Genomic DNA, 27,592 nt, shown 5'->3' on the forward strand with positions numbered 1-27,592 from the left:
AGGCATCAGGCAAGCAGAGATCTCCTGGCTCAGCCGAATGGTGATGCATCACTCCAGAGACTGCCCTTGTGCTGTTTAATTACCCTAGCAACCAGGCAGCAGTTTGGAAGTCAAAACAAACACAGTTAACGAGTTCCTTGATTATTAGGGCCGGTGACCCTTAAAAGTTGTTTCGTTTGCAGGCTGGATATATGCAGAGTTTAAAAGGTGATAATTAAAAAAACAAGCAAAATGAATAATGAAAACTGGTTGAAAAACTGCTTAGATTGGGTCCATCTTCAAACTGTTAAAAGTTATAGGAGAACTCTACCCAAAAAGACTTTTTTGCAAAATGAAGGAAATGGAATATCTAAGCAATTCTTCACCGAATTTGTATAATTAGAACACTATGGCAAATTTGCTAAAAAAATTTAATGACAATGACAGCATGTAACAGCTCTATACCCTGCCCATGCCAGCCCCTGAGGTTGTGGTTTATACAGTGTAGCAGCTGTACATCATGGTTACACAATTTAACAGCTCTATGTCCTGCCCATAGCAGCTCCTGAAGTTGTGGCTGATACAATATAGCAGCTGTACATCTCCAGAGTGACACAATGTAACAGCTCTATACCCCGCCCATGGCAGCCCCTGAGGTTGTAGTTGATACAGTATAGCAGCTGTACATCTCCCCAGTGACACAATGCAGCAACTCTATACCCTGTCCATGCCAGCCCCTGAGGTGGGGCATTTGCCTGTGACAGGCAGGTAAGAGTCAGAGCTGGGAGAGGCTGCCAGGAAGCTGACAGTAGAGCGAGTAGGAGGGGAGGAGGAGCTGACACACAGCAAACAAGCTGGGAGACGCAGTAGCAGCACATGAAGGAGCGCAGGTTATCTGACAAGAAAGTTGAAGTTTTTGTTTTGAGAACTGAAAAACAGACAGCATTTCACAGGAGAATGTACATATGATGATATTGCAGTTGGTCTCTTTATGGGGAGGCTAAGTCTCCCTGGAGAGTCCTTATCCTGTGCCTATGCAGGTTACGGACAGACCTGTGCAGCGCATGGAACGGACAGGCAGCGTGTGTAAGAGCCATGGATAAGTGGGGATAAGCAAGTGGAGCTACCATGAAGCAGCCTCCTCTCTGAACCCATGGGGAGTACAGGACCTGCCGACCGTTGCCCCCTGTTCCTCCTTGCCCTGTCTCTACTACCTCTGCTCAGCCACAGCAATAATGGAAAGCAAATCACCAGGCGCCAGATTGAGCCTAACTTTGTAAGATCCCTCTTTATTTTCTGTATTGGGTTGGCTGTATAATAATAATGTCAGACTACAATTTCCAGCATGCAAGGCTGTCATGGGAGACTGGGAGTTGTAGTCCAGCAATAGGTGGTATATTGTGTGTATTGTTGTGTATAATGCCCTGGCATCTATCTTTCTATCTATCTATCTATCTATCTATCTATCTATCTATCTATCTATCTATCTATCTATCTATCTATCTATCTATCATCTATCTATCTATCTATCATCTATCTATCTATCTATCTATCTATCTATCTATCTATCTATCGCTATATATCTCTATTTATCTATCATTTACTGTAGCTATCTATTTATCCATCTGTCTCTATTTATCTATCTATCTGTTATCTGCTGTATATATCTATGTATTATCTATATATCTATCATTTACTGTAGCTATCGTCTCTGTCTATCTGTCTATCTGTCTATCTGTCTATCTGTCTATCTATCTATCTATCTATCTATCTATCTATCTATCTATCTATCTATCTATCTATCTATCTATCTATCTGTAATCTCTCTCTCTCTCTCTCTCTCTCTCTCTCTCTCTCTCTCTCTCTCTCTCTCTCTCTCTCTGTAGCTATCTATTTATCCATCTGTCTCTATTTATCTATCTGTTTTCTATCTATCTGTTATCTGCTGTATATATCTATGTATTATCTATATATCTATCATTTACTGTAGCTATCGTCTCTATCTATCTATCTATCCAGGACGCGATCCTTATATTTGCCATGGTGCTGTAGTTCTGTATTTGCCCAGTTTAATGCCTGGGCAGCAGCAGGTGTAAAATGCCTGTTGCAGTCCCATTGCCTCCTTGGCGATTAAAAAGGTTCAAAGGCAAAGCTGTGCCTGGGCAAATAAATGTATATTTATTTATGCTGCTATCTCGAACTACTACTCTCAAATCCCCCCTGTGAGCCTTATCTTGGGAGTTGCAGTTCAAACACAGGTTTGATGTCACCTGCTGTATAGGATACAGGTTGAAGCCGACCTTTCACTGCAATATGAGTTATGTAATGTCCCAGTTAGAGCTGGAGAGTAATGAGATTTATACATTTTCTAGAGAAAACTCAATGTACAACTCATTTGCAGGGTGTTATTCTGTTGACTGGTGCATCAAACACAGCTCTGAACGCTGATACTCATTTCCCCCTAATTATTTGGGTCATGAAACGTCTCTGCCTGCACTAATGGGGTGACTCATAGAACATTCGGAGCTTCCTGGCAACTAAAAAAATAATAACCTGCTACTAATAAAGATTAAAGGGCAACTTGATCCCAAACTAAAGGTGTCCTATTTTTATTATATGCCTTACAGCTCTAAAAGGGGATATAAACCTAGGAATAAAAAGGTTTCCTAGTGAAAGAAAAACGTAATTCTAAACAAAATTCCAATACACATTTATTACACAATGTCAGTGACGCAGTATGTGTCTCTTCCATTCTAGCGTCTGGTTCAGACTTTTGAAACAATGTAGCAGAAGCCATCTGATTCACATGAAGCATGAAAGGCTGACTCCTGCTACATTGTATTCAGAGGGATTTGTTAATTTGACTTATGGAGCATCTTGTGCTGTTTCAGGGTCCAGAAGGGCTTTAGATATGAAGTAGGGCTGCCGGGAGTTGTTTTGTTTGGTGTCCCCTGGTCAGCTCTTTTTGTAATGTTTTGGAACTTGATGAACTTGTGCCTTTCATGACCTTTGGGCAACAGATTTACCTGTGTGACATGGGCATTGGCTATTGTGATGTGACTCCCAGCCGGGAAGCTTGATGGTCATGGCATGCATGGAACTTATTTTGTATTTATAGTAATTATTTGTACTTTATCTGATTTGTACTTTAGTTTTTTACAGAATGATTTGTCCCCTTGGCACAGTTCCTATCTGATCCCCTCTCTAAGCAGCAGTCGCCCCAGCTGTGAGACCAAAGAATGCAGCACCTTCTGTACGAGAGTCAGGCCCATATTTGTGGAGTGGCCTATGATGGCAAAAAAAAGCTGCAATCTCCTGTATGGTAATCCCCAGTGCTCAGGCACATGTACATGCTTGTGTGGGGTGGGGAGCTCTCACAAGGGAGTCAGACAGTAGGACCCTGGGGTCTAGAGAGTCCAAGGCCAAAATCCAGGCCTAACAAGTAGTATGCTCTGTTATTACAAGGTATAGGCCCTGCTTGTCCCTGAGGGGGTGAAACTGCTGACCTTTTATGGTGACCTGAAATTCTAGTTCTACCACTGGGAGCCGGAAAATATTTCAATATTTTGAAATAATAGAAAAGAATGCGAACATGTGTGTCTGTTTGTGCACTTGTATGTGTGTGTCTGTGTGATCCTTTTGTTTTGTTTGAGTGTGTAAAGAGTTTGAAAATAGACTATATTTCCCCAGCTCTATGGAGTTGTGATTGTGTTGGTTCTGGATGTGCTCAGTTTTGCACGTAAGGTCCCAGAACCATTCTCTGCACAGAGCGGAGCTAAGAGAACAGAACCGTTACATTGCATGCAGCATTTTTACTTGCGCCCCCTGTTTCAGGGTTTTTCGCTATTCAAATGACTTTTGGCCCCACATTGGTGACAGGGGTAAAGAAATAATGTGGATTGGAGGCACGTGTTGGCACTGTGGGTACACTGCTGGCATCACTGCAAACTACAGCCAAAAAGCAACCAGGAATTGTAAGTCAATAACAGTATAAGGGTTACAGCTTGAACATGTAACTGTCCTTACTGCCTGCCATAGAGGCTGACCTATTCCATAGTAACATAGTAAGTTAGGTTGAAAGTAGACACATGCCCATCAAATCTTTATATAACTCGCCTAACTGCTAATTGTCCAGAGAAAGGCAAAAATTCCTGTTTGAAACCTCTTCAATTTGCCTTATAGGCAGTGGTGTAACTATAGAGGAACCAGACCCCGCAGTCGCAGGGGGACCCGGGGAACAGGGGGGGCCGGAGTTTGGGGTCTGCTTCCTCTATAGCTAATAGAAAACCCCCCGTCTCCACAACTGCTCTCTTACCTGCAGCGAGGAAGGGGGATGCAAGTTGGGTCGGGAGTGGGTGGAGTTAGGGCAAGGAGTGGGTGGGATGGAGCTGGATGGGAAGTGGACCAGAGGATGGGGATCGGAGTGAGCCGTGTCCTCTGAAGATAGTTTTGCAGGGGGCCCGGCACACTCTAGTTATCTCACTTCAGGGAGACAATTCCACATCCATGGTCGGACTGGGGGGCCCCCCCCTTCGGCCCCCACCCCCCTACTGTGACGCGTTCGCAGACTTCACCAATCGGTGTGCAGACTACGCTGCTATCGACCGGGAGGACCCGTCGGGAGCCCCCACAGATAAGCTGTTGAATCAGTCTAAAGGACCGATATCGGCCATTTAATCTGCCCGTGTATGGCCACCTTAACTTCACTGTTTGATAAATTTACCATGGATAGATGGTTGCGTTTACACTTGCACGAATCTTGTGTTCAAATATGCCATTTCAGTTTCAGCAATAACATTCCTGCTTTCTATAAAGATTTGGAACCTGTAAATTTATTCTTGCACCAACAAAAAAACAATCTATGGTTTTCACTTGTGGTTTGGGACAAAAATGTGTCCACCATCTTTTGATTGCCTCCTGGCATCTCTTGTGCCAGCTGAAGCTGGGGGCCTGTGCCATACAGCTGTCTCCTAATAATCATTATTCTGTGTGTGCACCCCACACAGGGTGATTTTGTGCTCTTTAGCGCTCTATCACTTGTACCCAGAGTCATTATAAACGACCCCTGTTACAGTATGTTTAGGAGAGTATTAGTATTGCCTGGGCATTGTTGGACTGGGATGCCAGGGACCCACCACAAAACCCTAGAAGGTGGACCCACTGTCCAAATTTTTATTAGTCTTTTATATCTACTTACTTTACTTTATTCTTCCATTTTAAGCCTCTTTTATACCTCAAAGAAATAGGGAATGTCCTTGAAATAGGCCAGATGGTTATAAACAAGAGGGTCCACTGACACCTGGGGTCACCGGGAGTTTTCCTGGTATCCCAGTGGGCCAGTCCGACACTATGCCGGGGTGAATTGCACCTATGGGAGCCATAACAGTTCATGGTCAAACACTATTGCTCTACAAATGAGCCCTTACTGCTTCCATTGACCAATTTTGGGAACCCATTGGGTTGGCAGCTATAAAGCAATATAGATTATTGTTACTTTTAATTTCCTACTGGTTCTGAAATCTCTCAGCCCTTATCTGTGTTTTTTGTTTGGTTCCCGATATAAATATTAACCTGGAATTGTTGCAGTAAAACCACATTTTAGTGCGATCATAAAGTGTTTGCTCAAAACAAGTCTTCCAGCTGGGTTGGCTGATTTTTTTTTCAGTTTCTAGCTGAGACGTATGGGATACAGTCTGTGTTTCATTGCTTAGTTACTGCTTTTCTACTCTGGACATTACATAGAAAAAAAAAGTCGCCTGCTCAGAAAAAGGTTATACCTCTTGTTCAGCAGGAGTTCAATAAACAGAGCACGTGCTGGCCTTTGTGCCTTTTGATTAGGAAATATGTATGGTTTTTATAATGTCATGTTCTATTTCCTGATTCTTATGAGAAGCCCTTTGTATAAACAAACCCCTCCCTTCTCCCCTGATGCAGCCTTTGCAAGACTCTGAGATAAGGAGCAGTTTGTTATAGAGAGGCTTCTCAGCGGATTGGTGATTTGTTTTTATTGTGCTTGCACCAATGGTGAAACCAAGTTGATGTTAAAAAGGGGGTATATAAGAGGGTGCCCCTGTATAAAGCAGGTGCAGTAAATGGGGCAACACTGGCATTAGGAATTCCAGCCTGATGTGTGTATCACATCACCAAGTGCTGCAAGGGAACTCTAATACAAGGCTCTGGCAGCTCCTTACGTCTCTCCTTGACTCCTTGTTGGGTGCAAAGGCTATCTCTGCCTGCAAAGACGGAGGGTGCACTTCACCTCTGCTTTCTACCATTAAACCTCTAGTCCCTTTATGCTTTGATAGTTATAAAACAATTGTTTCTGCTGAATCTGTAGCCATCTGCCGTCTATGTTATTGGCAGATAATATACCCAGTGTGTAACTAAGATTTTAATCCGCTTTCTGTTAGTGGGAGGGACTGGTGCATGACGTCAATTTGAGCAATATGGCAGCTTTCACGTGATATATAAAAGGAAACATGCTGTGAAGCAATAAGGATTAAATCAGAAGATCCAACTCACATATGTATATTTACAGAAACTTGGTCAATATTTTGGGATCAAACTGATTCTAACTTAAAATTTTGAATCCTCGACTGGCTCAAGAAATAGTCTATCCTGTAGTGGCTAAAGCTATTGTCCATTTTCTTCACATTCCTTACAGAATTATTGTATTACTGGTGCTTATTATTATTATTGTTGTCAGGTTGTTAGATTTAGAACTTGTTTTTGTTACTTTACTTTTATTTTTACTTTCACTCTGGTAAAATGTAAATAAGACACTCCAATTGTTATCATTATTGTATTCCTGTTCTATATCTCGAGTCTCCATAACCAGTTTGGAGATGCCTCACTTGTTTTGGTTTTAAAACTCAATAAAAACATTTACATGGTAGAAACATGCTGTGAATGTATATTAGAGACTCAGGGGTATTCTCTCTACAGGCTAGAGACAACACAGATTTGTGTTGGGAGGCTTATAAGAGTGCAGGGAAGGGGCCCTGAGCTACAGGGTTATTATCCCTACTATACCTGCTATCCCACAGTCACACTCCCTTCCCAGAGACTATTATCCCACTGTTACTATAGACACCATCTCTCCCTACTATACCTGCTATCCCACAGTCACACTCCCTTCCCAGAGACTATTATCCACTGTTACTATAGACACCATCTCTCCCTACTATACCTACTATCCCACAGTCACACTCCCTTCCCAGAGACTATTATCCCACTGTTACTATAGACACCATCTCTCCCTACTATACCTGCTATCCCACAGTCACACTCCCTTCCCAGAGACTATTATCCACTGTTACTATAGGCACCATCTCTCCCTACTATACCTGCTATCCCACAGTCACACTCCCTTCCCAGAGACTATTATCCACTGTTACTATAGGCATCATCTCTCCCTACTATACCTGCTATCCCACAGTCACACTCCCTTCCCAGAGACTATTATCCCACTGTTACTATAGGCACCATCTCTCCCTACTATACCTGCTATCCCACAGTCACACTCCCTTCCCAGAGACTATTATCCACTGTTACTATAGGCATCATCTCTCCCTACTATACCTGCTATCCCACAGTCACACTCCCTTCCCAGAGACTATTATCCCACTGTTACTATAGGCACCATCTCTCCCTACTATACCTGCTATCCCACAGTCACACTCCCTTCCCAGAGACTATTATCCACTGTTACTATAGGCACCATCTCTCCCTACTATACCTGCTATCCCACAGTCACACTCCCTTCCCAGAGACTATTATCCACTGTTACTATAGGCATCATCTCTCCCTACTATACCTGCTATCCCACAGTCACACTCCCTTCCCAGAGACTATTATCCCACTGTTACTATAGGCACCATCTCTCCCTACTATACCTGCTATCCCACAGTCACACTCCCTTCCCAGAGACTATTATCCCCACTGTTACTATAGACATCATCTCTCCCTACTATACCTGCTATCCCACAGTCACACTCCCTTCCCAGAGACTATTATCCACTGTTACTATAGACACCATCTCTCCCTACTATACCTGCTATCCTACAGTCAGGGCCGGCCTTAGGCCAATTGGACCAATTGGGCCCCGCACCTCTGGGGGCCCCACACTGCCCCTTTCCTTTCTATTTTGTGCCTGTATGCCCTTATTTTCCTAAATACTTGCTGTGTCAGTAGCCAGCAACACTTTGTCTAGGGGCCCCGCCAACATGGTCAAAATTGGGCCCCACATTTGATAGGACCAGCCCTGCCCACAGTCACACTCCCTTCCCAGACACTTGCCCTTGATTGTGCCCCCTTAATAACAGCAGTGGTTCTATGTATTATAAGCACTGAGTCTACTTTGCACAAGACGAGTGACTGGGCATGTTCTCTGGGTTATTGAATTAAATAACTGCCACTACATCCAAGTTCAACAGCCATATAATTAAACACTTGATGATACATTTTATTCCACACCCTGTACTGCATGTTCTGCATGTTAGCAGTTGTTCTCTGTATTGGTTTTGCCACTGAGTACTTGCCCTGGAATCTTGAGAGGAGTGATATAATCACTAGCACCTTCCTGAACCTGCAGCTACTGGTGTCTTTGTTTTTGATGTTTCAGTTATATATTCTTAGCTACCATTACTCTGCCTAAGTGCTTTTTATATTCCATTTAATATAAATAAAGAGGACCTAGAAGTGTGTGTGTGTGTGTGATAAAAACATAAGGCGAGGTTACTTCTAATATCCTCATATTTTGCAACTGGGGGTACTTTATTGTACTTTATTTATTATAATACACAAGTTTCATTGAGTCCTGTGACAGAAATGACATCACTAAGCTCTAATCATAGCCAATTACATCACTAAGCATCGTTTATAAGGATATCATTTACAGGATATTCATTGCTCTTGTTTATTTTATTTATATATATATATATATATATATATATATATATATATATATATATATATATATATATATATAAAAAATTGGCAGTCATGAAAGCACTCACAGCAGTTTTCTTCAATACTTAGTTAAAAGTTCTTTATTCCACGTTCTTATCTACGCGTTTCAACCCACACAGGGCCGTCATCAGGATAGTGTTACAAAGTGCAAAACACACCTATATATATATATATATACACACACACACACACACATTATACAGTATAGTATATATATATTGTATATATGTGGGCATACATACTGACATTGCTGCATGCTGTGTGTTGTTGGTTTCTGATTATTTATTGGACTTCATTTGGAACAATTTGTGCCTCCCCAAATCAACGTGTAGCATGTTTTTCCTACATTCATTCCCAAAAGCCATTGAGTAACTGCACTGGTGCAATTTAGCCATAATGATCTGCGAGTGACAGGGAGAGAGTGATGATTTTGGCTTCAGGGATTATTTGAACAGATAATTATGGCTGATCTCAGTAATCCCAAACTATATTCATGCTATAATTTCTCTGTTGACAGATTAAATGAATGCAGGTGTTTCATGTTGTACTTTAGTATTACAGAATAAAGATACAATGGAGCTATGGTTCAGAGTTCCGGGTTTTCGTGGATGTTTCTATGTTCTCTTAGGGGCAGATTTATCGAGGGTCGAATTTCGAACTGAAAAAACTTTGAAATTCGATTTCAAAAAGACCAACCGAAATAAAGTCGAAGTTTTTTGGGGTCGAATAGGTCAGTTTTCGATCGAAAAGGTTAGTATTTGTCTGAATTCCAATTGTTTGAATCAAAGGAATAGCGCATTCGATCAAATTTGAATTGACGTTTTTTCCCCAAAAAAACTTTGATTTTTCAAAGTCCACCAATTGACTCCAAGTAGGTTCTAGGAGGTCCCCCATAGGCTAAACAGCAATTAAGCAGGTTTAAGATGGTCGAAGTCAAATTTTTAAAAAGACAGTACATGATAAATTTCGATATTCGAATTTGGACTATCCCCTAGTCAAAGTACACAAAAATAGCTGGAAATTCGAATCTTTTTAATTCGAAAATTCACATATAAGAGAATTCATTGGTGCCTGATGAAGTTGACCCTACTGTGTGTGATAGGGTAGTTAGATTGCTAGCTCTGCTGGTAAAGGGATGGTGTGGAATATTTTAGCTCTAGGATACATGACAATATTATGGGATGTTTAGTTCACTGCATAAAGTAGATGTAAAACTATCTAACTTCAGTATGACGTAGAACATGAAATTCCAATTTGCAATTCGTTTTCATTTTTTATTATTTGTGGTATTTGAGTTATTTCGCTTTTTATTCAACAGCTCTCCAGTTTGCGATTTCAGCAAATTGGTTGCTAAAGTCCAAATTACCCTAGCAACCATGCACTGATTGAATGAGAGACTGGATTATGCAGTGCTATCGTCACCCACCTCCAGCATGTGCGTGAACGAATCTGTGCGCTCAGGAACAAGCGTGTGTATGCGTGAAAGAGTGCATATATGTGCGAACGATTTCAAAGAATATGTGAAAAGGTGCCAAGTTGGAGGAACTAGGGGAAAGTGCCTTGTGCCCCTCCATCTTTGCTCCCTACTCACCTGCCTCTTCTACTTACCCCTAGTTCCGGCCTTGGGAATATGAATTAGGAGAGGCTTGAATAGAAAGATAAGTACCGTATATACTCGAGTATAAGCCGAGTTTTTCAGCTCCCAAAATATGCTGAAAAACTCTACCTCGGCTTATGCTCGGGTCATATTAGTCGGCGGCGCCTAAGAATAGTCGCTAGCGTCCAAGAATAGTTGTCGGCGTCCAAGAATAGTCGCCGGCGTCCAAGAATAGTCTCCAAGAATATTCATGGGCGTCCAAGAATGGTCGCCGGCATCCAAAAACGAGACGCCGGCACCTCCAATGGGAGCAGAAACCCTCAATTATTTGATTGAAACTTACCAGAAGCTGCTGCATTTCTCACCCTAGGCTTATACTCGAGTCAATAAGCTTTCCCAGTTTTTGGAGGTAAAATTAGGTACCTCGGCTTATACTCGGGACGGCTTATACTCAAGTATATACGGTAATGAAAAGTTGCAATAACTCCCATTTCAAAGCCGACAAGTCAGAAGAAGAAGGCAAATCATTTTTAAACCTCAAAAAGAAAAAATTTAAGGCCATTTGAAAAGTTGCTGAAAATTAGGCATATTATAAAATTCTAAAAGTTAATTTAAAAATGAGCCGCCTGTTTAAGTAAAATCCAGTATCTTTTAGCAGGATTTAAATTCAGCCAATCAAACCTTTAGGTCAGTGGCAGGGTCCTAGGTTTAATTCTAGCCAGGGCTTTGTCTCCAAGGAATTTGTATATTCTTCTCAATGAGTTTCCCCCAGATACCCAGTTTTCTTCCCACACTCCAAAAACATACAGGCAGTTTAAAGGAGAACTAAACCCTAAAAATGAACATGGCTAAAAATGCCATATTTTATATAAAGACCTTATTGCACCAGCCTAAAGTTTCAGCTTGTCAATAGCAGCAATGATCCAGGATTTCAAACTTGTCACAGGGGGTCACCATCTTGGAAAGTGTCTGTGACACTCACATGCTCAGTGGGCTCTGAGAAGCTGTTGAGAAGCTAAGCTTAGGGGTCGTCACTAATTATCCAGCAGAAAATGAGGTTGGTCTTTATTATAAACTGACGCTACAGAACTGATGATTAAATTCTGATGCTAATTGCACTGGTTTCTGTGGTGTCATGTAGTAATTATCTGTATTAATTACTAATCAGCCTTATATTATGACATTTCTATTCTATGTTTACTGTATATTGTGAGTGGGTCCCTAAGCTCAGTAAGTGACAGCAGCACAGAGCATGTGCAGTGAATCAGCAGAAAAGAAGATGGGGAGCTACTGGGGCATCTTTGGAGACACAGATCTTTACTGCTAAAGGGCTGTGGTTGCCTTGGGCTGATACAGAAGCACAAAACATAATGTACAACATTTCTAGCCTATGTCTACAGTTAAGCTTTAGTTCTCCTTTAAATGGCTCCTGATAAAACTGTCCCTAGTGTGTGTGTGAATGGGATAGGGACTTTAGATTGTAAGCTTAGTAGCGAAGTATAGGACCCCATGAGTGTTATGTTTCCATCATGTTAGTAGTGGGCTGATAATATGACATGAAACATGTTGATAGGCTGCTTTATATTCATATAATCATGTTGTATAAAAATATTCATGGAGCCCCTGGGCATGATGGGAACCATAAAATCCCTCAGAGGGCCACAGTCCTCACTTATCCCATCAACACGCAGAATCCATAAAGCAATTACTGTAGAAATAGAGACAGAGACAGAGCAAATTAAGCTGCATTCTCGTTAGCACTGGGGAGCCGCAGCTCCCCCTCAATTAGCCGCATGGACACGATCGCTCTGGGAACGAGCCATGTGAAAGAAGCAGGGGGCTAGTAGCTGGCGGCCTATGGGTGCCAAGCACGGAAATCCAGCCATGTCTACAGTAGTTACACCACTGGGTTTCATGTATTACATGTATTAGAACCAGTTCCTTCTCAATGAAAACAAGTTTGTCATCAAAAGGAAAAGTTACCACGCCAAACTGAAACTGAAAAAACAATGTGCGTCGTGTGAGGATGGAGAGTTGTATGACTTGTGTTTTGAAAGGTTATAGTGACTTTTGTGCGTCTGGGGGTGTTTCCTGGTTCTTGCAATGAGCTCTGTTAGCATTAGCTGTCATCCATGGATCCTGAGATAAGTGAACCCCTCCCCGTCATTTCCCAACTCTACAGTTTGGAATTTCAGCAGCTATCTGGTTACTAGGGCCCAATGATGCCTAGCAACCAGGCATCATTGAGACTTAAGGATGAATAGGAGAAGGCCTGAATGGAAACATAAGGAAAAAAGAAGTGTTGGACTGGATTGCTGGACCCTGGGCCGGACTGGCAATCTGTGGGTTCTGGCAAATGTCAGAGGGGCTGCTGTATGATGCCATAGAAAGTTACTGTTTAGTGGGCTGGTGGGGGGCTGTTTGAGCATTTGTATAGTTGGAATGCCAGGGCCTATTTTGACTCCCAGTCCAGACCTGGCTCACTGGGGCTGTAACCCACCAGGTCCGGACTGAGAATTAAAATAGGCCCTGGCATTTCAGGTACACAGAGGCCCAATAGGCCCACATAGAGGCCCAAACAGTCTCCCACCAGCCCACTAAATACTGATTTTCTATGGCACCTTATAGCAGCCCCTCTGGCAATTGCCAGTCCGGGCCTGTAACCCACCCGAGTCGTGAGCTCCTCGGCACAGAAAACTAAGTGCCCAGAACCTTTTGATTTTCCTGTAGGACTGTGATCAGGAATGAGAAGGGGGCCCACAGATCTGTTGTGGGGAGGAGGCCTGGGTCTTCCAGGATTCCAGGTTTTTCCTGGCGTCCCACCACCCAATCTGTCCCTCCAAAAAAGTAGCAATAAAATTGTAGCTTCACAATGTTTGAACAATGTTTATTTGCTGCCAGCCCCCCCCCTGTGAAAGCTTATAAGAAGCATTTAAAAATTATAAAAAGTGAACGTCAACTGAAAAGTGGCTAAAATAGGCCAATTTTCAAGATACTAAAGATTAATTTGAAGGAGAACTACCCCTTTAAGGAAAGATCTTACTAATATTTATATCAGCACTAGTTGGAGGTTGTGCTTGGGGCACAAGGAAGTCACTTGCTGTATGTGCCAATATCTTGTAATGGGAACATTTGCATAAACGTGTCACTTATAGGGATGTAGCGAACGTCGGAAAAAAAGTTCGCGAACATATTCGCGAACTTGCGCAAAAATGCGAGCGGTTCGCGAACGGTTCGCGAACCCCATAGACTTCAATGGGAAGGCGAACTTTAACATCTAGAAAAGACATTTCTGGCCAGAAAAATGATTTTAAAGTTGTTTAAAGGGTGCAACGACCTGGACAGTGGCATGCCAGAGGGGGATCAAGGGCAAAAATGTATCTGAAAAATCTGCCTGTGTGTGCTTGGAAGAGATAGTGTAGGGGGAGAGCTGTTAGTGATTTCAGGGACAGATGATAGTAAGCTTGCTGGCTAGTAATCTGCTTGATACTGCTCTGTATTGGAGGGACAGAAGTCTGCAGGGATTTGAGGGACATTTTAGCTTAGGTAGCTTTGCTGGCTAGTAATCTACTGTTCTCTTTAAACAACTGCCATACGTTGACCTTGTAGGCATTGTTTGCCCAGTTTTTTTGGACGCAGCCACTGAAGCACAGTTGCCAGAAAAAATATGCCATATAAATGCTGAAAATAGTAATTTTTCGCCATACGTTGACCTTGTAGACATTGTTTGCCCAGTTTTTTTGGACGCAGCCACTGAAGCACAGTTGCCAGAAAAATTATGCCATATAAATGCTGAAAATATAAATTTTTTTGGTTGCAGCCACTGAAGCACAGAGGCCAGAAAAATTATGCCATATAAATGCAGAAAATATGCATTTTTTTGGTCGCAGCCACTGAAGCACAGTTGCCAGAAAAATTATGCCATATAAATGCTGAAAATATAAATTTTTTTGGTTGCAGCCACTGAAGCACAGAGGCCAGAAAAATTATGCCATATAAATGCAGAAAATATGCATTTTTTTGGTCGCAGCCACTGAAGCACAGTTGCCAGAAAAAATATGCCATATAAATGCTGAAAATAGTCATTTTTTGCCATATACGTTGAGTCAACGTATGGCAAAAAATTACTATTTTCAGCATTTATATGGCATATTTTTTCTGGCCTCTGTGCTTCAGTGGCTGCGGCCAAAAAAACTGGGCAAACAATGCCTACAAGGTCAACGTATACACTACTACAGCGGTGGATACGGATTACGTAAAATATATGAATGCTGCTTGAAAAAAAGTAACTCAAGTGGTTTTTCTAGAGACGATAATATTATCAATATTTAGACAAAATGTGAACAAGCTCACACAGCTCGATGGCGGGTTGAAGAAAACACTGTGCAAATAATGCCTACAAGGCCAACGTATACACTACTACAGCGGTGGATACGGATTACGTAAAATATATGAATGCTGCTTGAAAAAAGTGACTCCGGTGTTTTTTCTGGAGACGGTAATATTATGGATATTTAGACAGAATGGGAACAAGGTCACACAGCTCGATGGCGGGTTGAAGAAAACAGTGTGCAAATAATGCCTACAAGGCCAACGTATACACTACTACAGCGGTGGATACGGATTACGTAAAATATATGAATGCTGCTTGAAAAAAGTGACTCCGGTGTTTTTTCTGGAGACGGTAATATTATGGATATTTAGACAGAATGGGAACAAGGTCACACAGCTCGATGGCGGGTTGAAGAAAACAGTGTGCAAATAATGCCTACAAGGCCAACGTATACACTACTACAGCGGTGGATACGGATTACGTAAAATATATGAATGCTGCTTGAAAAAAGTGACTCCGGTGTTTTTTCTGGAGACGGTAATATTATGGATATTTAGACAGAATGGGAACAAGGTCACACAGCTCGATGGCGGGTTGAAGAAAACAGTGTGCAAATAATGCCTACAAGGCCAACGTATACACTACTACAGCGGTGGATACGGATTACGTAAAATATATGAATGCTGCTTGAAAAAAGTGACTCCGGTGTTTTTTCTGGAGACGGTAATATTATGGATATTTAGACAGAATGGGAACAAGGTCACACAGCTCGATGGCGGGTTGAAGAAAACAGTGTGCAAATAATGCCTACAAGGCCAACGTATACACTACTACAGCGGTGGATACGGATTACGTAAAATATATTATGGCTGCTTGAAAAAAGTCACTCCGGTGTTTTTTCTGGAGACGGTAATATTATGGATATTTAGACAGAATGTGAACAAGGTCACACAGCTCGATGGCGGGTTGAAGAAAACAGTGTGCAAATAATGCCTACAGGGCAAATAATGCCTAAAAGGTCAACTTATACACTACTACAGCGGTAGTAAAATAAAAAAAAGTAAAATAAAAAAAAATGAATATTAAAAAAAAAAAATTAAAGTTGGTGCTGCTGAACTACTAGGAGCAGCAGATTAGCACACCAGTCCCACTCCCCAACACTGCTAGACTAATAGCACTGGGCTCTTATAGTAGTAGTAGTAGTAGTAGTAGTAAAACAACAAAAAAATAAATAAAAGCAGTCCTTACAAGGACTACTGTTATTGCAGCAGTCAGCAGATGAGATCAGAAGCAGGACAGCTGCCCACTGCAGCTACATACAGAGCACTGCAGTAGAAGGTAGATTACTAGCCAGCAAAGCTACCTAAGCTTAAATGTCCCTCAAACCCCTGCAGACTTCTGTCCCTCCAATAACAGAGCAGTATCAAAACGATTACTAGCCAGCAAACTTTCAACTGTCCCTGAAATCACTAACAGGCAGCAGCTCTCTCCCTACACTATCTCTTCAGCACACACAGGCAGAGTGAAAAAACGCTGCAGGGCTTCGGTTTTTATAGGGAAGGGGAGTGGTCCAGGGGAGAGCTTCCTGATTGGCTGCCATGTACCTGCTGGTCTGGGGTGAGAGGGCAAAAAAAAGCGCCAACAATGGCGAACCCAAAATGGCGAACGTCGCGCGACGTTCGCGAACTTCCGGCGAGCGCGAACACCCGATGTTCGCGCGAACAAGTTCGCCGGCGAACAGTTCGCGACATCTCTAGTCACTTATCTATAGATCTCTCGCTACACACCAGCGCTTCTCTGCACACAACCTCTCTGCTATTTCTGCATTTGCACACGGGGTTGTTGCTGGTGATCTCATTCTAGTGGTTCTAGCGGTCTCATTCCTTAACATTTCTATGTGCAGACGTGGGAGACATTATATTGCTGAATCTATGAGTAGGAAAAGCGGGATATAGCAATCGCCCACGGCATTACATTATGTACCAGTATGTAGATTTGGCAAAACTATAACTCTCAGCATCCCCCTGACTGTCTATGGCTACTCAATGGCTGTGAAGCTTCAGAAGTCGTCCGTCTCCAGTTTTGCCCATGAGATGGTGCCATTGTCGACTATAGATGTTTCAGTGGTGCAGGCCTCCCGACATTTTGGAAATAAAAAGAGGGACAAAAAAGTTGACGCGCAAAATTTTTTGACCACGTCCATTTTTGTGACCACACCCCCTAATTACCATGTTCATTTTACACATTTTGGCAGGTTATGAAATTTTGAACACATTTCTGTGTTTTTTTCCCCAGTTATTACAGATTTGCTAATGAAGGTGAATTGCCCTTTAAAGGGCATGTAAAGTCTAAAATAGAATAAGGCTAGAAATGCTGTATTTTGTATACTAAATATAAACATGAACTTACTGCACCACAAGCCTAATCAAACAAATGATTTATGCTTTCAAATTTGGTCACAGGGGTCACCATCTTGTAACTTTTTTAATAGTGATGGGCGAATTTGCGACGTTTTGCCGGAAAATTCGCGAATTTCGCGAAACGGCGAAAAATTCGCAAGCCGGCGCCCATTTTTGACGCCGGCGCCCGGCGCAAATTTTTTCTGTCAAATTTTCGCGGGGCGTTTTGCGAATTTATACGCTGGTGGCGAATCGCGCAAATTTGACGCGAATTCGCGCCTGGCGAATAAATTCGCCCATCACTATTTGTTAAACATCTTTGCAAGACCAAGACTGTGCACATGCTCAGTGTGGTCTGGGCTGCTTAGGGATCGTCATAAACAAAGCTGCTTGAGTTCTGCATGGCTGGGAAGTAAGGCGGGGGCTCCCCCAGCTGTTCATAAGTATGATTGTTTCCCTGCTCAGCAGTTAGGGACCGTCTGACAATTCCTATCCACAGCAATAAATGAAGGGAGAATTTCACTGCATACAGTCAGGTTTCTTATTAAAAACTGTACACAATCTTTAATTTAAGAATATTGGAGATAGGTTCTTTTTCATTAAAGTTAAACTTTTTCATTAAAGTAAAAACTACTAACTGTTCCCAAGGGACCTGTTATCTTATATTGTTACAATTACTTATTGAAAAATTGTTACAAAAGTATCTTATCTGCAGCTGTGGCTGTTCTGGGCTCTCAGCCAAAAGCCAATAAAGTTAGAAACATTGTTTTCTTTTTCTGGCTGTTCAGTCAAGAGAAAATCGGGACTTTCCAGTACAAACCAGGGACTGCGGGTTGAGCTGTCAAAAGAGGGACTGTCCCTCTAAAAACAGGACAGTTGGGAGGTATGGGGGTGTGTCCTCTTAATTCAGGAAGCTCGTATTAAAGGGGTTGTCATAGTATATTACAAAATGGTTAATTCTAAGCAACTTTTGAATTGATCTTCATTATTATTTTTTTTTAATAGTTTTTAAATTATTTGCGTTCTTCTGACACTTTCCAGCTTTCAAATGGGGGTCACTGACCCCATCTAAATATAACAAATGCTCTGTAAGGCTACAAATGTATTGTTATTGCTAATTTGTATTACTTGTCTTTCTATTCAGGCCTCTCCTATTCATATTCCAGTCTCTAATTCAAATAATTTGGATCCTAGCAATCAGATGACTGAAATTGCAAACTGGAGAGCTGCTGAATAAAAAGCTAAACAACTTAAAAAAACACAAATAATAAAAACTGAAAACCAATTGCAAATGGTCTCAGAATCAACGTTAACTCAACCGCTTTAATACATATGTCTAATGAATGTTGTGTCTACATAACAAAACACTATAGACTCTTTTCATTTTGGACACAAGTTGCTAGAATGTGCCAAAAGGACAGCATTCCCTTTAATGATTGATGTGGCTAGAAGAATCACACCATAATTGAACTGCAACTCCCAGAATTATTATACTTCGACCACAGTCGGCAGAAAGAAAACATACAACAAGCTCCATGTGTCTGACTTCCCTAGTGTTTGCCTGTAGTTAAGATAAAGTTCATAGAGAATATGGTGTATTCTCTCTACAAATATTCCATTGCTTCTATCCAACTCATACAAGGGGAGAACGGGTTACTGGATACTCACCTAAATAATGTTTTTTTCTTTGTTTTCACAGGATTACGCAATTCGTAGTAAGTATCACTTTCTATCCTCTTGTTAAAGGCCAAACCCAAGTATCACCTGTTATGTTTATAGTAAGACATAGAGCTGTCAAACTTCCTCCTACAGAGAGCAGACTTACGGCAGAGACACACACTTAGATTTGGGGAGATTAGTCGCTCAATAAATTCTTTGGGGCGACTAATCTCCCTGAACTGCATTCCCCTGCCTTCCCGCCGGCTAGAATGAAAATCGCCGGCTTTATGGCACTCGGAGCACTTAGTTTTCTGAAGTCGCCCGAAGTCGCCTCATGAGGAAACTTTGGGCGACTTCGGAAAACGAACTATCACCTGGTATGTTTATAGTAAGACATAGAGCTGTCAAACTTCCTACTACAAAGAGCAGACACTCGGATGCACTCGGAGCGTTTCATTTTCTGAAGTCGCCTTATGAGGAAACTTGAAGCGACTTCTGAAAAACAAAGCGCTCCGAGTGCATCCCTCCGGCAATTTAGATTCTAGCCAGTGGGAAAGCAGTTCGGGGAGATTTGTCGCCCCTAAGAAGAGGAGATTTGTCGACGGGTGACGAATCTACCCGAATCTGCTTGTGTGTTTCTTACCTTAAAGGGCACCTGTTGGTCAAAAATTCCCAACCAAAGTTGTGGGCTAATAGAGCCCATACTCCAGTTGGGGGTAACAGTAGTTTTTCTTTTTAGTTTTTCTTTTTTTTTAATTGACCCCCACCAGCGCTAGGTCACCTGCACTGGGAGTGATTAGCTATGTTATCCATAGCACATGCGCATAATGCACTTCTGATGCATGTGCATAACAAGCAAGTCACCGCATTCGCTCATTATGTGTATGCGTGTGCCCCAACATGGACATTTGTACCGGGAGTTCCCTTCTGGTGCTTGTGGCCTAGCACTGGCAGCGGGAATTTAATAAAAAAAACTAAAAAAACTATTGTTACCCTCAACGGGAGTAGCCGGCACCTTTGGTTGAGGAAAATGCTTTTTGCCAACAGGTGCCCTTTAAGGGCTTCTAACGCAGTCACCATGTTTTTAATTACCCACAATTCACCATTGATGAATGGTGCATTATTTATTATCTGTTTGCTCCTTCAGAATACAGGTATGGGATCCGTTATCTGGAAACCCATTATCCAGAAAGCTCCAAATAATCAAAACATTTTAAAATGACTCTGTTATAATAAAACAGTAGCTTGTACTTGATCCCAGCTAAGATATAATTAATCCTTATTGGAAGCAAAACCAGCCTATTGGGTTTAGTTAATATTTCTGAAGATTCAAATTACGGATCCATTATGTCCTGAGCATTCTGGATAACAGGTCCTGAGCATTCTGGATAACAGGTCCCATACCTGTACATTTATTTTTGAAAGAAAGGATATGTGCCGAATAGCATGTAAGTGTCATTTCAATATGAAAATACAGAGTGGGATATTGTTAGTATAACACTTATGTTTTGTTTTAATGGCCCTTTAGACTACTCATTTAAGGTCCATTTGTCATGACCCATGTTACATCTTTCTTCTCTCCTGCAGGCAAAATTCTGTTCCCGCAGACCTCAAACCCAAATCAGACCTGCCCAATAAATCTGCCCTCCCATGCCCTTTCCCTTTCCACTGTGGAACTGTGCCACCCATTCAAGACAAATCAAGGCTGCAAGAACTGTATCCGGGTCGTCATCTCTGTGAATTCTACAGGTAACCCAATTCTTCTCCTTTATTCACACAGACATCTGGGAGATATATTCACATGGATGCAAATAAAGGAATGATGGCATTGTTCTGTGTTTTGGGGAATGTCTTAAATTATGAAATGAAAAGGAAAATCTTAGAATTGAACCAAAACACATTTATATAGAGAATAATGGGTCCCCTGCTGGTATATGTGTCCATATGTACCCATATAAAGGCAAAAGGCTGAGTTATACAGGGAACTCTGAGTATCACTCATGTATTATAAGGGATAATGTACCCCCTACTGTAAATGATAAGGATATTAGAAGTCACTGAGGGGTTGTTCTGTGACCATATAAAGACACAAGGCTACAGGCTGAGTTATACAGGGAACTGTGAGTATCACTCATGTATTATAAGGGATAATGTACCCCCTACTGTAAATGATAAGGATATCAGAAGTCACTGAGGGGTTCTGTGACCATATAAAGGCACAAGGCTGCAGGCTGAGTTATAGAGGGAACTCTGAGTATCACTCATGTATTATAAGGGATAATGTACCCCCTACTGTACTGGCCTGGTATAGACTCATTGTAGTCCAGGGAACTTGATTGTACTCCCTGTTCCTTGGCAGTTTTACAGTGCACCACTATGTGTTGATGATGAAAAAGATGAATCCAAAATTGACAGCGTTACAATTTATCAGAAATGGATAAAGAGCAAGATGTGCTACAATTCGTAATTTGATATCAGCACACAACTCCTCAATTCCTCCAGTTTATGTTCAGTAGTGGCCACCCAGCACTATAGAGTATCAAACGTAGAGAAGAACAGCACCTTGTTAATGAATAAAAAGGCCTTTATTTGAACATGGCACAGACCAGTTTACAGCAACGTTTACGGCTTTTTTTCAAGCTAACACACCTGGTCACATAGATTTCCTTTTAAACATATAAAACAGCGCCATCTATTGAATGAGTGGCAACACTGTAACAATTAATGGTAACATATATAAAGAATATTTGTATCCATTTCGGAAATGAGTGACTTGAAAAGAAAGCCTTTCCTCTATATAATGCGCAGAGATCAGTTACCTGTAATAACACAATATTTACAATAAGAATAAAAACCCAATAGATAAATAATTTAAATTTTTAAAAGATCGTATGTAAATCATACTCTCTGTTAAGGACATTTGGCACAAGGGTTTCCAGGCGGCGGATCCAAAAGGCTTCCTTTTTCAATAGCCTCTTAGCTTTATCACCCCTCGTCGTAATTGGGGTACATGATCCACCACGTGGAACTTCAGCTGTTGTACCCCATGTCCCATCTGTATAAAATGGCCCACCCTAGTGTCCAAATACGAAATTTCAGTCTCACTGACGTGTTATAAATTTAATATGTGCAAAACATGAATTGATGGATTCAAAAAAATCTAAGGACCGCCGGGGTCCCACCCATATCATGAACACGTCATCCATGTACCGAAGACAGTGTTCAGGATACTGTTTGTTGGTATAAATATATTTTTCATCAAATTGATTCATATAGATATTGGCATATGATGGGGCCACATTGGACCCCATCGTTGTGCCTCTAATTTGAATATGAAATTGATCTTGAAACAAAAAGTAATTATTGTAAAGAATAAGTTCCAAACACTCTAATACTCTAATTCCCATCTCATTTGCAGGGTTTCCCCGACTTCGAGGGTTTCATATAGAAACTCTGCAGATAAGCAATAACAAGTACAAGTCCTTCCAGATACTCCGAAGAAGCAGAGAGGCCCCTGATGGAAACCTGGTGAGTGACAAATATTATTAGATTGACGTCCCACAGGGGCATTTGCTTGTGTTTCAACAGTGTTGGACTGGGATATTTGGAGCCCACCAGGGGTCATCACCCCTGCCTTGGAGTTCCTACCCCTATGCTGGTGTTATATTAACATTAACATTCTGACATTGCTGCTGTTTCTTCTCCTTAGTGGTTGATCAAATACGATTGTCTGACTGTAACTCCCGGCCAGGATGTGTCTGTGTCGCTGTCGACAGTTCCTGATTGTGGTTCAAGGATCAGCAAGACGCACTACCTGCGCGACAATAATGCTAGTAAGCTCCTTGCTTCTCTATCTCCCTCTATAAATCGAATTGCTACTGAAAGCAGTATCTGTTTGCCCATTTCTAATCCCTGCACTGTCGGTTCTGACTCTTGAAACAATGTAGCAGAAGCCAGCTCTCCAGTGACTCCAGTTCTCACAATGACTTACATATTCTTTCAGTAAAGTGTGTATGTGCTGCAAATGGGATGGTTAAAGCTACAGTGAGTATCTGGGAGCATCATGAGATCCAGGGGTGTAAATACTGAGGAAGCAGACCCTGCGGCTGCAGACGGGCCCAGGAGGTATAGGGGGGCCCATGAGGCTCTAATTCCTAATCAAAATGATGTAGACTGCACCTCCGATAAAAAATTGTTTCTCGTTTTTTGTTTTGCTATTAGAAAAGATTACATAAAACCATTGTAGATGTATCGTTGCCTGATGTGTTTTGGACTCAACTAGTCCTTAATCATAGGCTAATTCATATACAGTTTCAATAAATATTGTTAAAACAAGTCAACCCCTAGATATTTTGAAAAATAATTTGCTGTGGGGCCCAGTGTTATCTAGTTACACCTCTGATGGGATCTAACTGTTTAGTGACTGTTTCTTGTCTGTCTCCATGCAGAACCCGACTTCAACTATACGCACTCACCACAACAACGGGAAATTGCAGTCTCTTTATCCAAGGGACCCACTGCAGTTGCACGTCTGTGCTACAAAAGATTTATCTGCAACTCCCTGCCAGAAAATGAAACCCCCACGGTGAGCATCACAGCTTCACTCTTTCTTAAAGGGCCAGTATATATATATATATATATATATATATATATATATATATATATATATATATATATATATATATATATATATATAACAAACAGGGGAAAGTTGTGCTCACCACTAGTTTTTAAAATCATTAGGCGGGGGTGCAATGAGGGTGTGACCACAAAAAACATATAGACAAATACAAGATTCCTCTGCACTCAACCCATTATCAATATATTTAAGACAGCGACATTTTGTGCATACTGCTACTGAAAAATGCCTTACCCTTTAAACAAAACAGGGATTGTTTGTCCATATATTGCAATATATTTAAGCTGGCCAACTACGTCAAAGTCATCCCATATCTGGCCAGTCCTATGCTCAATTTTCATCTGATTCATTAAGAATTCTATGGTTTAATTATACATTTTATAAAAGGGACGAATACGTTTTACCTGCAACTTACTAGCTGCTTTCAAAGTAAAACTCCCAAACTTGGCTGCCCTTTTATTAGACACCAGTGGGATCACCTGACTATAGCTGGGAAGGGTGGGAGCTACAACATGGAGCTGGTCACTGCTCTTGTAGAACTATAACAAACAGGGGAAAGTTGTGCTCACCACTAGTTTTTAAAATCATTAGGCGGGGGTGCAATGAGGGTGTGACCACAAAAAACATATATATATATATATATATATATATATATATATATATATATATATATATATATATATATATATATATATATATATATATATACACATAAGACTTTTCCTGCAGAGTTTGGCTCAGTACATGGGAATATAATAGGGCTGAACTTCAAGCCCATTTTAAATAATGCTGGACCTTAATAGTTTGTTATCAACCACATGCAACTGAGCATTCCTGAGAATAATTAGACCACACCCCCAGAGTTCCTTGGTCACACCCACTTGGTGTCTTTAATGCATCCGGCTCACTATGCTCCTCTCTCTGCCTTCCAGTTTAACGTAACCAAGAAAGCCATCCTGAAGTATCATTACTTACTGCCCTGCCTGTGCGTTGAGGTGAGTAATGTCCTTTCTGTACATTAAACCCTAATAACCAATCGGTAATTAGTAATAATTCAAGGGGAAGTAAAGTCTGACATAGAATAAGGCTAGAAATGCTGTATTTTGTATACTAAACATAAACATGAACTTACTGCACCACAAGCCTAATCAAACAAGTGATTTATGCTTTCAAAGTTAAACACAGGGGATCACCATCTTGTAACTTTGTTAAACATCTTTGCAAGACCAAGACTGTGCACATGCTCAGTGTGGTCTGGGCTGCTTAGGGATCGTCATAAATTATCAAAACAGCACAAGTCAAATAATATCTGCCAGAAGCCGATACAGCAAGACTGATTAATAATCAGAATATACAGACTGCACTGGGTCCTGTGTTGTCATGTAATCTAATGTGGATTTTATAGTTTTTGTATTGTTTAATACAAACTTTCTCCAACTCTGCAGAACCAGTGGCTACAGCAAAATAATCCTCCAAATAGAATCCCAGTTTATCTGTTTAAATCTGGCTCCATGATCTTTGTCCCTGCAGCTGGAGTTGGAAACAGTAAAGGGGATGGAAAGGCAAAAATAAAATCCAATAGAAATCTCTACACAATTGCTGACTGCTCTACAGGGAAACAAACAAAGCTGCTTGAGTTCTGCATGGCTGGGAAGTAAGATGGGGGCTCCCCCTGCTGTTCATAAGTATGATTGTTTCCCTGCAGAGCAGTTAGGGACCGTCTGACAATTCCTATCCACAGCAGTAAATGAAGGGAGAATTTCACTGCATACAGTCGGGTTTCTTATAAAAACGGTACACATTTTTTAATTAAAGTATATTGGAGATTGTTTCTTTTTCATTAAAGAAAATAAAAACTGGATTTTTTTTTTTTTGCCTTTTCATGCCCTTTAATGTGCTGCACAATACAGTTATATACACAATGTTTCTTATGACAATACCTTGTGCAACTGTAGCATGAATTGATGGAATAACATGCAGTATGTATGGCATCTAGTGGCCACTATAAAGTACTGCAAGTAGAGGCCGATGCATGCCTGACAGAGACTTTTCATGAAATCATACCTATATATACCTATATCTGCTGTATGTTCAGTATATTACTTCTGGCACACAGGCTGGTTCTTTGGCACATTATGGCACAGTTGAGAATTTTTATAAGCTGCCAGCCCGGTGGGATAATCAGTGGCACAGAATGGAATTGGAAATTGTGCTGCTGGGTTTGTGCCAGACTTGAGGGCCACGTTTACTTTCTATACTTTCTATAATTCTCGAATTTCCGTCAATGTAGCCCTGTGTGGCCACGGCGTGGTTGTTCTCATACATGCCCCCCCATACACTACATTATGCAATAAATAAAATAAAATTGGTACTGAGGAGAACATGTATGGTGCATCTATACCGTTAAAAAACCCCATCATGTGCCACGAGCCATAAGCTTTTAATTAAATTCCAAACAATTGAATTCCGGGGTCCATTGTGCCCATAGTGCTTTGTCTCTAAGCGCTACGAGCCGAGGTGAAGAAGGAAAATCATTAAAAAAACGATAAAAAATAAATAATGAAGACCAATTGAAAAGTTGCTTAGAATTGGTCATGCTATCACATACTAAGAATTAACTTAAAAGTGAACCGCCCCTTTAAGTTTCTGTTTTTTTTTCCCTTTCAGGCATATTATGATTATCAGGACAGCCCCAGGAATCAGATTTGCCCTTTTGAAAGCCACGAGGATGCCTGTAAGTGATGCCCCTTCTCATACCCCTCATTGCCTGCCAGTGTAAGGACTGAGTCAATGGACTGCAGCCAGGGTTGTAATTAATGTTGCTATTATACTTAACAGTTACTGTCTTGCTTGTAAAGTCACTGCTACTGAAACTGACTGTTTATATGCTCTGCACTACTGGGTCTGACTCATGAAACATTGTAGCAGATGCCAGCTTGGAAACAGACATGGAAAAGAACTGACCTGTGCTACATTATTGCAAGAGTTAGAACAAGTGCAGCACCAAAAATGCCTGAACATAAAGATATCTAAAATCTTCATGCCATAAAGCAGGACAGAACTGCTGCTTTGAGATAAACAGGAAGGAAACCAAAACAACTACAAATTCAGTCCTTTTTTTATGCTAGTTCCCCTTTAACAGAAGATCTTGCATGCCTTCCTTGCAGATGGGCCTCATTTCTGGAACATAACATGGTCACACTCCAACAATCGAATGCTGATGACGTTCAAATCCCTCTGCATGCTGGAACCTTCCGTCTCCCTCTGCCAGAAGCAAAACGGCACCTGCAACGTTATCCCCGGTGTTAACATCACTACAACCGAACTGCTTGAGGATAACCAATTTTATGTCTGGGTAAGAGGGAAAAAAAACACTTTTTATCGCAAGACAAGTGTAAAACAGAACATGCCCGAGTTTGATTGTAAGCTCTGTGAGTCAGACACCTCATAACTGGTTTATCAATCACTATAACTAATTGGAACCGACCAAATTAATCTTGACAAGGGCTCAAAATTCAGCAGTGATGCAAATGGTGGATGTCACAACAACATGTTAGAACTGCACCCACAATTGATGTGCCCCTCTCTCCTACCCGATTGTCACATGTGCACTATACAATTTGAGTGCCTGTGGGTATCATTGGGGTACCCCCTACTCACTGCTGCATTTGTATTTGGGGAATTTTTTTAAAAATGCAGAATGTTCATCTCTTTATAGACACCCAGTCCCCTGATGCTGCTGCATGTGCCCATATAGAAAATACAGCCCTGTATGAAACATGGCAGCTTAACCATGAAAGTAACAAACCATAGTAACGGGGACCTCTTTCGTAAACATATATTAAAGCTGCACATTATTGAGAACTCCACGGGGCCCCTTTATAGACCTGGGGCCCCAAGCAGCTGTTGTAGTTATACACTGTACACAAATGTGACCATAACAATTTCATATTGTCAGTAAAAGAGCATTTCTGGGCTCACAGCCTTAAAGGAGAAGTAAAGTCTAAAATAGAATA

The 27,592-nt window shown here is 41.3% G+C and overlaps 1 protein-coding gene across 1 annotated transcript in view; it reads left to right on the forward strand.

Annotated features, from left to right (window-relative positions):
* The first annotated feature begins 774 nt into the window (after positions 1-774).
* The window catches only part of il17re.S (interleukin 17 receptor E S homeolog), a 39,786-nt gene continuing 12,968 nt past the window's right edge, over positions 775-27,592 (forward strand). The window contains exons 1-9 of the mRNA XM_018261437.2: positions 775-1,255; positions 18,978-18,993; positions 20,525-20,686; positions 22,356-22,465; positions 22,647-22,770; positions 23,386-23,522; positions 24,509-24,571; positions 26,244-26,310; positions 26,744-26,931. Coding sequence (XP_018116926.1) covers positions 1,133-1,255; positions 18,978-18,993; positions 20,525-20,686; positions 22,356-22,465; positions 22,647-22,770; positions 23,386-23,522; positions 24,509-24,571; positions 26,244-26,310; positions 26,744-26,931 — 990 coding nt within the window. The 5' untranslated portion in view covers positions 775-1,132. The remainder of the gene's footprint in view (positions 1,256-18,977; positions 18,994-20,524; positions 20,687-22,355; positions 22,466-22,646; positions 22,771-23,385; positions 23,523-24,508; positions 24,572-26,243; positions 26,311-26,743; positions 26,932-27,592) is intronic.

This window comes from Xenopus laevis, chromosome 4S, assembly GCF_017654675.1.
Source record: "Xenopus laevis strain J_2021 chromosome 4S, Xenopus_laevis_v10.1, whole genome shotgun sequence".
Taxonomy (NCBI): domain Eukaryota; kingdom Metazoa; phylum Chordata; class Amphibia; order Anura; family Pipidae; genus Xenopus; species Xenopus laevis.